Source organism: Mixophyes fleayi, chromosome 2 (genome assembly GCF_038048845.1).
Source record: "Mixophyes fleayi isolate aMixFle1 chromosome 2, aMixFle1.hap1, whole genome shotgun sequence".
NCBI classification, from domain to species: Eukaryota; Metazoa; Chordata; class Amphibia; order Anura; family Limnodynastidae; genus Mixophyes; species Mixophyes fleayi.
Genome location: NC_134403.1, coordinates 9,293,067 through 9,303,689, shown reverse-complemented (window position 1 = coordinate 9,303,689; position 10,623 = coordinate 9,293,067). Strand labels below are relative to the sequence as shown.

At 41.8% G+C, this 10,623-nt stretch overlaps 1 protein-coding gene across 2 annotated transcripts; it reads left to right on the top strand.

The window, feature by feature from the left end:
* The first annotated feature begins 7,049 nt into the window (after positions 1-7,049).
* LOC142140024 (olfactory receptor 52P1-like) lies at positions 7,050-10,400 on the top strand. 2 transcript variants are annotated; one of them, XM_075197885.1, is made up of 2 exons: positions 7,050-7,964; positions 10,380-10,400. In XM_075197885.1, exons 1-2 carry the CDS (start codon positions 7,050-7,052, stop codon positions 10,398-10,400), a joined length of 936 nt encoding a protein of 311 aa, XP_075053986.1. The 2 variants fall into 2 exon arrangements, with proteins under 2 accessions (XP_075053986.1, XP_075053985.1); XM_075197884.1 differs by lacking the exon at positions 10,380-10,400 and having other exon boundaries at positions 7,050-7,985.
* The last annotated feature ends 223 nt before the right edge of the window (positions 10,401-10,623 follow it).

Below are 10,623 nucleotides of genomic sequence, written 5' to 3'. Positions count from 1 at the left end.
CCCCTTCCACTCTGTGGAAGTACCAGGCTGCCTGGCAGGAGTGGTTCATGTTCTGGGCCCTGGAACTACTGTTGGTGAAGGTGGGCATAAGTGCATGCTTGCTTTCGTTTGAGCTGGCTTGAGGGCTGGTCATCCAAGTCGGTGATGTCAGCCTCTCTGGCTAGTATCTCCTTTTTATCCAAGCTACATGGATCGACTTGACCAAAAGTTTCCTAATTTCCAGACCATTGTAGGGCTGGCTGCATGAGCGCCCAGTGCTCCCGTATGAGAAGAGGCATGTTATACTATATTTGTAAAATGGGCAGGGGGCTTTGGGACCCCTTACCATTGTATCAGGATCACTGAGGGGAAAAGTTCCCACACCAGTGGTCTCAGTGTTTCTAATTACCCCGGTACCCAAAACCCAGGAATGTCAGTAAGACCCTCAGCACTTTTTTTTGAGCAAACCCCCCTCCCAAATAAAGGCTCCAGCTATTCGTTGACCACCTAGGGTTGGTTCCGGTATGACAGGATGACATGATGCTTAGGGTTACCCTGTTAATAGTGGGAACCAGCCCGGGCTGTCTAGTGCCGGGGTTGACTGAAGAACCTGCAAATAATTTGTACCTGATTTATTTACTTATTTACTAATGATGATTCTTCCATTAATTTCAGTAGCATTTATCTCAATGTAGTTTCAACAAGTTGGTAACCCCATTGAAACGAATGGGCTATTGAACTTAATGGAAAGAGCTCCATGCAGATATGCATGTGAACACTTCCAGTGCATTTTGACTGTGGTTATGCTTGTGAATCGTACAATGGACACATGTCAACCACAAGTACATACGTTAACAGCATATTGAACGTATGCACACATGCAGCACCAGTGGGTAGCTGACCTTACACACATGATACAAGAAATACTACAGAGGGACACCTTCATAACTACCTCTTTGACACTCTGACACATGATTCCTCACAGGTATTTTCAAATAGCAGTTTGTGCGTGTGTAACTCTCAAGTACGTGGGATGTTTATACGGCCAGGATATTATTTTTACAATTGTACAATTAGCAGTAATATAATAATATTACAGTCACTCTCAGAATGTAATACAACTCTCAGTAGCTTCATGTTCCAGTTTTGAAGACATATTTCAACTTATGTCATCACATCAGTGCTGCGTTATCTAACCCATCAGTGAATTCCTTTTTTATTCACTCTTCTGAAGTAGAACCGTGAGTAGACTTGATGTTGTACACACTGGATTAACGACCTGTAACAAATATACAACTTATTAATAAAGACCAGGATAAAGGTAATCATACTTCGTACATGCCTGAATAGGTGCGATTATCTGAATTAAACGGGAATGTCTGAAGTTTGTATGGAAATATTGATTTCTAAATCTGTTTTGTTTAAAAAATCACTTGTAAGCAAGGAAGATGTTTCTCTGAGTGAGAATTACTGACCTGTCGTCCACCTCATGTCACAAGAGGGATTACGCAGAGGCTTAATAATATCTGATAATACAGTGCTCCTCTCTCAGGACATTCTATGGTAAATTCCATTGAGGAGACTTTTACCCAACTCATTATACACATTGCCCTGTAGTAGATAAATACCTCCCAGTAATACCTGGACGCAGAGCAGCTCGGAGCCGGCCTGGTGGAGATGTGTCGCTGCTGGTTTGGGGTTGATCTCCTTCATTAGGTCCATTTTGGTGAGTTATCTCAGCTTTTACTGATTGACTTGTAGTCTTTTCTCTGCATTGAGACAATAGGGGTCTGATTCATCAAGGCACATATCTGCTAATTTTGAACGCATCGTAGATTATATCACTTTGCGCATGCCCAGAACTGGGACATACACCAGTAACTGCAGACCTTTCCGCTATGTCTTCGAACACAATGGACACTTACTTCAGCCTACGATTTCAGGGAGTAAATGGGGCAGGAAGGAGCATTTTGCCTTAGTCGATGTACAGTAGGGTTGTGCCAAACTGACACGCTCGCAGCCACATCAGAATCCAACTCTGAGCAGCACAAGGTTACTTGTTTTTCTGCATTATCTCTTGCTCCGATTACAGGGCTAGTTCCCGATCAGTAGTGATGACAGTGTTGTATGCATGCTATAACATGGGTTTGCAATCGCAAGCAACTGTAAAAATGTATTTTATGTTCAGTAGACATTAACGGCATCCTAATAAATGTATTTCATGAGAAAAAAAAATGAATACATTAATTATATATATAAATTTATTAATTTTTTTTCTGTCCGTTAGTTTGTAAATTTATAATCCACATAGGCTTTGGATGAATTGTGTTGTAGAGCACAGCAGACTAACACCCAAATTCAGCAGCACACGTATCTTCTGATCTGTGCCTTGATGAATTTGGTGTGCGCAAAGTCGAAATACGTGCATTTAAAACACAGGTTGAGCTCAGTGGCCGTGACTCATTAAGGAAAGTAAAGCAAATAAGACAAATAAAAGGAATAACTTTGCACCTTGGCAATACCATGTTGCATTGGAGGGGGAGGTAAATTTAAAATGTGGGGACAGATATATAGTTGGGGTAGGACATGTCCTAGATCAACTTTAAATTTCAGTGTAAAAGTAAAGCTATCAAGTATTTATTTGCTACATGGCAAAAAAAACAGTAATTTCTTTATGTGCAAAATAATAATATAATTTGCACCTCTTACATGGTTTGTCCAGGATCAAATGTTACACTTTTTTTTGCCTTGCTCTCCCTAATGACTCAGACCCAGTATGAGTGCCTTGATGAATCAGATCAAGGTCTTTTCTGGTTCTGTTATTTGGGAAACTCTCAGATTTTCTGAAGAGTGATATGTTGTATATTGTAATATTTTCAGATTTATTTCTCTGTTCTCAGTTTCCAAATCCTCCAATTGACCCCTTCTACCCGGTACAAAATCCTCTGCTCCCGAACTTACTGCCACATTTCTTATTACTGTTACCTGGGCTGAATTAATGAACTGAACTCAATGATTGTAACTCAGCCCAGATAACTGCCCTAAGAAGCACAATGGGGAATTTTGTACTACATTCTGTACCAGGTGGAAGGGGTCATGTTGGATTACAGTTAATTGGGAGCTTTGGAGAGATGTGAGGAGATGAGGATGTTGGAGGATATGGCAGTCACGTGCGTAGGACACAACTGCATCTAAAGTAAAGCCAGGTCCCTGTATGTACAGTGTCCGAGAGAGGAGATAATTCCCTGTATTTGCAGACTGACGTTTCCCACCGGTTTGGGATAATGAATTTAGAATGTAAGCTCCACTGGGTGATTAATGATAAGTATTCTCTGTACAGCGCTGCGCAATATGGCGGCGCTATATTAATAAACAGCAATAATAATACTAATGTCAGAAAAATCTCACATTTTACTGATCTCTAGTCTTTCTGACAGGCACAAATTGCACTGACTGTCGGTAAATGTATTACAGTTAATTGAGAGCTCTGGAGGGTCTGTGATATGGGCATTTTTTTTCTCTGATCTTACAATTAATAAAGAATATTCCTGGGGGTAAATGTATGAACCTCCGGATTCTTCATCTCCGGTGAGTTCAGCGTCTTCAGCGCTTAAATTTAAAGCGGCGCTGCCTTGTAAAGGGAAGTTTCCCTTTGCAAGGCAGCGCTGCTTTAAATTTAAGCGCTGAAGACGCTGAACTCGCCAGGGATGAAGAATCCGGAGGTTCATACATTTACCCCCTGGTGTTTACATCGTTATTTTCAGGTTACTATTGGAGAGATGTGAGGAGAGAAGGATGTCAGAGGATATGACATTGACGTGCGTAGGACACAACTGCATCTAATAATATAGTTAGTAAAGCCAGGTCCCTGTATGTACAGTGTCCGAGAGAGGTGACAGTTCCTTGTATCTACTGACTGACGTTTCCCACCGGTTTCCTGACTGTCTGTCTGACCAGCTCTCCAGATGCTCCAGCACAGGTCACCAAGGGAAGGACCAGAATAACAGTCACCAGAGACCGCTCTCAGCAGCTGCACTCAGTCTGGCAGATTCACTGGTGTACGGCTGATATCTGTGTTATGTGTCTATACAGACTCTTTATCTCTGTTACTTGGACTGATATCTGAGCTCAAATTCATGTTCAATCAGTAAAATGTCTTTATCGCCACAAAAAAGAATTGTAGATTTTCATAGGATTGAGTTATTAAGCAAGTTTAAGGCTTAAAATGAATAATTGATTAGTTATAAATGGTATAAGAATAATAACTGCCACTTGGTCCAAGTTCCATTTCCACAGTTTGCTATTTACTTTTACTTATGCTAAAAACACTTTTATTATAATTATTATTATTATTATTATTATTAAAGTCTGTGTATTACACTAATAGAAGTGTGAACTGCAGAGCTGACAATCCACTATCAGTCAGATGACTAATGCCATTAGTGGCTGTACTATATTGTGCACAATACAGCTACAGATCCTACAGCACTCAGCAGACTGATCAAGCGATGTGTTACGTCTGACACATGTATGTGCAGAACTGATGATCTGTCTATCAAGGGAAAAATTAAATGAATAAATAAAATGAGTAAGGCTGGATTTGTGCTAATATGTTTTATTATCAATCATTTATGGTCCCTTTATTGCATGATATAATGACTCAGAAAGGTGTAATAAAGATATTACGTTAACATTGACCTCTACTGAAGTTTCAGTTTCATCAATAATTAAACCTGCAAAACCTGGAATTATGTTTAGGAGAGTCAGGACTTCAAAGTCAGATTTTGTATAGAGTGGGATCCTGGAGGGGAGGTCGGGCGACAACTGCGGTGGGGACGTCATTTGACCCTGCCCTCTGTACAACAAATTTGCTATTTTGCTATGTTAGACAACATGATTCGCGAAAAAATTGCACAAATTGAGGTACCCACCCCACCTACTTCACTAGGGAGGGTGGTCTGCTCTGTCGGGGAATTTGGGAGAACTACCTAAAATTTGGAGTCTCCCAGACATTCCGGGAGAGAAGACAAGTATGTGCTATGTCAATTGGCTTCTGGCAAAAATGGACCCTAGTGTGTATTTGAGTGTGTGTCTGTGTGTGTCTGTGTGTGTGTGTGTCTGTGTATGTGTGTGTGTGTGTGTGCGTGTGGTATGGAATTTACACTGTAAGCCCAAATGAGGCTGAAACTGATGTGAATGATTTTATAGAATAGCAGCTACACACGCCCAATACAGCTGCCTCCTTTTGCAACAATGTAAAGTGCTTTGAGATCTATTGGGATAAAGGTACTATATAAATAAAGAATTATTCTTTATTATTGTGGCCGGGACCCAAGTACCGGTCGCCGCGTTCGTGTGGCGGACATCTTGAAATGCACTCCTGGCGATCGGAGGGGTTAAATCACCGGCACTAGGCGCCGCATGAAAAGTGATTAATGAAAATATACTTTAATAAAATTAAAATGTATTTTAATGTGTGCGCTGCAGCGCTGGCTGATTAGCACCCATCACTGCAGCATATAAGGGGTTAAACCCCAGCGCCTAGCGCCGGGGGGCGTATAAATGTTTAATTAAGGCAGTTGTGTTAGCAATAAAAATAAATGTAAATGTTTTTGTGTCGGTGCTGCAGCACCGGTAGTTAACCGGCGTGCAGCAACAGAGAGGTTGGCTGCCGGAGGGACTTAACAACCAGCCGCCTGGAAGCAAATAGTTCCAGGAGGTGCAGCGCCTCCTGGGGGTCCCAGGAAGTTAAGCCCCTAGTTGGAGCTCAAAGAGCTTCAACTAGCGACAGGGCAGAGACTGCTGGCCCTGGATCTGGCTGCTCTCCCCCTCCCCTCTTCCCTGGAAGTAACTTTGAGCGGGAGATTTAAAAGATAAATCTCTCGCCCCAGACAAAGAGGCACCAGGGGAGGATAGTGGGCTGAGCCCCCCTCTCCCTGGCAGTTTGTGGACAGGGGGGAAGTATACTCCCCCCTGCCGCTAGCAGCAATGTTAAGGGTGTTAAATCTCTCTGGGCTTATTCACGTGCAGGCTGCATGAATCATCCCAGATTATTTAAAGGGACAGGAGGACGGTTTACCTCCTGCTAAGACTAGTCTCAAAATGTGTATAAAAAAAGGCTCTCTTTTGTATTAAAAGTTGTTCTTCTTGTCTAATCTGACCTGATCACTGGTACCTTTAACCAGTGAAGAGCAAATAAACATCACTTGCTGCAAAGACCTGCTTGAAAATTTCTCTATGCTAATTCCTGTGACCAACAGATTAGACCCAACTTTATTCCGTTCCCAGCTGTTCTGAGATTTGGACCCTGCATCCAGTACCACCGTTCCACCTGCTACCCTGAAGCTCTGGTCAGTGTGATAGGCGAGGGAGGATCCATCCACAGCAACCCTGATCCATAGGAAGAGGTCAGGGGTACCAGCACAGTAACGGGGTACAGCAGCATCAGTTACCCAGTAGAAAAATAGTTCTGGATGCCGGTAAGGAGTCCAGTTGCTGGTAAGGAGTCCAGTGGTGGCAGCACATGTAAGCCCCTCCTACTGCGGTTAAAGGGTGCAGCTAGTAAAACGAAAGGGATCGGTGGCAAAGTAAGCCCTGCCGGTTCCCAGCAGCAACAGGCAGTCCATCCTGTCACAATTACTATTATTATTATTATTATGATTATTATCATGCACGGACCAGTAAAGAGACGTGTTCTGACAATCAGGGACTGTCTTGTTCACCGTCACAATTGATTTTTGTGCAACACGCTTATTAAGTAAATCTGAGGCCATCAACAGAACAAATATCATAAGAGAGAAGAAACATTGTGGGCTGAGATTGGTGTATAGCTGTTTGCAAAGCCTGAAATACGCACCTTTGTATTGCGCATGCTCACAAAATAAAATACACCTTCATCCGTATGTAGATTTGCTACCTTATTGTGGAAGACCCTCAGTGAAATTCTTAATCGTATACAGTAACATTTTCACTTGAATTTTTACATTCATGAATGACTCCTATAGCAGACACCAGGTATTTTGGGGCAATTAACGATTATCTCCATTGTATTTGCAGAAATAAATTAGGATATGACTGATGAAAATGAGACTTTCTACCAACCTCAGATGTTCATATTGCTAGGAGTCCCTGGCCTGGAGGCTGCTCATTTCTGGCTCTCCATTCCTATGGTAATCATGTATGCCCTTACTGTATTGGGAAACATTGTCTTGCTCTACATAATTATACCCAATGAGAAGTTTCACAAACCAATGTATCTCCTCCTCTCCATTATGTCCATCATTGACCTTGTGGCATCAGCAACCACTACCCCCAAAATCCTCTCCATCTTCTGGTTCAGCTCTAAGAAGATCAACTTTAATGCGTATCTGTCCCAGCTCTTCTTCATTCATGCCTTCTCCATGATGGAGTCTACTGTTCTGTTGGCTATGGCTTTTGACCGTTATATTGCCATTTGTCGCCCTCTCAGATACACCTCTATCCTAACTATTTCAACTATTGCCAAGATTGGGGCTCTAGCAATAATCAGAGGCTCTTTCTTTATGGCGCCAGCTCCGTTCCTGATAAGGAGGTTGTCCTACTGCAGAACCAACATCATCTCTCACACGTACTGTGAACATATGGCTGTAGTAAAGATCGCTTGCACGGACACAACTATAAATCAGATGTATGGAATAACGGTGGCTCTGCTTGTAATAGCCGTGGATATTATATGTATATCAGTATCTTATTGTGCCATAGTTAGAGCGGTCATTCGACTGTCCTCCAAGGACGCTCAGCATAAGGCTCTTGGTACCTGTGGCCCCCATATCTGTGTAATTCTGATCTCTTACATCCCGGCTCTCTTCTCCTTCTTCACACACAGGTTTGGACACAACATCCCCCTCCACATTCACATTATTTTCGCTAACCTGTATATTCTTATTCCACCCATGTGCAACCCCTTGATTTATGGGGCAAGAACCAAGGAGATTCGAAAAAGGATAGTCATCATTTTTCAATCCTGATTTTCTATACAGCAGAAATTATATTGTGGCCACATTTTATAACTTTTTTCTGTTATATTTCAATAGTACTTGTTATTTGAACAAGGGGCACAACTGTCTATTCTCCTGACAACATTGGCTATATCACCAAAGATAATATAATACTGGAACATTCAGCTAGTTATCCCTTTGGTTTTGGATTGAAGAGTGATGCTCCCTGACAGTGGAGGTGATCTGTGTTACTTTGTCCTGAAGATTTTCAGTCTGATGTCAATATAACCCACCAGATTAAAAACATGTAACAACTGCAACATTTCTGTGCCAAATTACTAATAAACAGCAAAATAAATAAACATAGTCGATTAATTTGTTCAATGGTCAGACATATCAGCAAATGTCAGAAATAATTACAATGTTAATTAAATACAGTAACATTGTATTTATTAAATGCTCCTTCTCATCTCTCGAAGCTGTCAGGAACACATTTCAGCAACAATATCCGAGGCTCCGTTTGTGGGCGACTGCAAAGTGTTTTAATGAAAAATGAATGAAACTCCAAAAAGGAAAACTCGCTCATTCTACCCCTCATAATAGTGTGTGACATGTTCTTGTTATGATAATATGATCTCAGTGTAATTTCTTACAATCCCTGAAAGTAGGAGCCAGCTCCAATATGTAAGATCCAGTGAGGCTGTAATGTTACTGGCCCTGACATAAAGAGCCGCTGCCCTGAGTCTCACTTCTGTGAATCCAAAATCATAAATTCCTTGTCATATACCGTTAGTGTGTGTATGGTATGTGTAGACTTAACCTCATGTGTCAAACTCCCATTGTCCCATAGATTGTAAGCTTGCGAGCAGCCTTCTCACCTCTTTGTCCATTTTACCCAGTTTGTTTATTAGTTTACTATGTTTGTCCCCAATTGTAAAGCGCCACGGAATATGTTGGCGCTATATAAATAAATGATGATGGTGATGATGATGATGGAAGTCAAATAATTGGATGAAGTAAGCCAAATTGATTAATATTGTTTTACCATGCAATTGTGATCAGTACGCCACATGTTATCACGCAATCCCTCTATAAATAACGCATACCTTCACTTACACTTACACATTCACTTGTAAATAGTTCACCTTAATATAATTTCAACACACATTCGTTTATAATCAAATTTAATAGAGTTAATAGTTAAATATAATAATGTTAAAAGCACTTTATTGAGATCTAAGGTTCAGGATACAGGAAACATATCATGTTGAGTATCGTTCTATTTAACCCTCACACATCCGTTTCTGTCAGCTAAGAGATCGCAACTTGCGTATGTTAGTTATGGATGATAGGGCATTAATGGTGAGAATGGTATTATGTGTGTAATGCAAATAGACCAGTTTGAACCAGCTTTTCGGTGGAAAGATATGTATACAGCAGTTGAAGAGCTGACCCCCACCCTTCTTCATCATCATCAACATTTATTTATATAGCGCCAGCAAAATCCGTAGTGCTTTACAATTGGGAGAGCTATGTTTGAACTGACCTATGACCTGCATTATACCAGACTGTCTTGAAGCCTGAACCAATGGAAACATGCTAAATCATTTCTATTGTTTTCAATGTAACACCAACTGTATATTAACTGAGCTCTGGGACTATCATACTGTTACAGACTTATCTTAATTCCCCGCCGCCCTGTCGATTAGAAGCCGCACTTCTGAGTTCAGCGGTCACATGACCGCAACCCTGGGGCGGGGGTTTTGAATCCCCATCTGTATTTAACTTCACTCTGACACTCGGTGCTATACTAACACCTTGGGGCGAGCCCTAGGACCGCAACCTGCGACTCCAGGCAGCGAAGCCCATTCCGCCTTGCGGCGGTTCTTGGTGAACACTGGGGAGTTCGTTAGACTCCGTACCTCTGGTAAGCCAATGCTAATCAAGATTAGTATTGAATCCAGCCAATCCGTTACACATACAGTCTTCTTGAACACAGACTTCAGGATTGAATGACTGTATGCTGGATCCAGAGTGCCTGCGTATGTAATCGGCTGTACTTATTTTATTGAATTGTTATTTGTTGCATCCTGCTATATTTTGCTCTTAAATCTAATTGTGCATTGGAACCACACAAATCGCAGCAGACAATGATTATTGGTAAGCAATAAAATCACTTTAATAGGTAGAAACAGCATGAACATCAAGATCTCAGCTGTTGGGTTGAGCCACAGATCAGTTAAGAACCTGTTAACCTCCCTGGTGCATTACAGAAAAATTATATGAAAATTAGAGTAGAAATCCAAAAGATCCGAGATTATGGGTTTCTAGTGAAATCGAGTCATGACTCGGTACTGCGCACCAATTTCAGTAGGGAGGCTAAGCCCTCCCTTCCTGAAATACTATGTTTGGCCAATAGGAAAGCAGGGGCACAGGAGGCAGTAATTAGCCCCAGGAGTATATAAATAAAATATATTTGTGCACGCGCCCGGCTGATCCCTAATGTCGGGACGTGGCGCAGTGCAGAGAGCCTAGGAGACAGCCGGAACTGAAGAGGGAGTAACAACCCGGTCATCGTGGTGACGGCTGGCACGCAGCCAGATAGCGAACGCTAAGTCGCACCAGCACGGTAGTAACAAGCATAAACAACTATAACTCCCCCTTGTGG

Coding starts and splice junctions, on each gene's coding strand:
- LOC142140024 (XM_075197885.1), top strand. CDS start 7,050: ATGACTGATGAAAATGAGACTTTCTACCAACCTCAGATGTTCATATTG. Junction 7,965..10,379: donor AGGAGATTCGAAAAAGGATA/GTCATCATTTTT, acceptor CCAATAGGAAAG/CAGGGGCACAGGAGGCAGTA.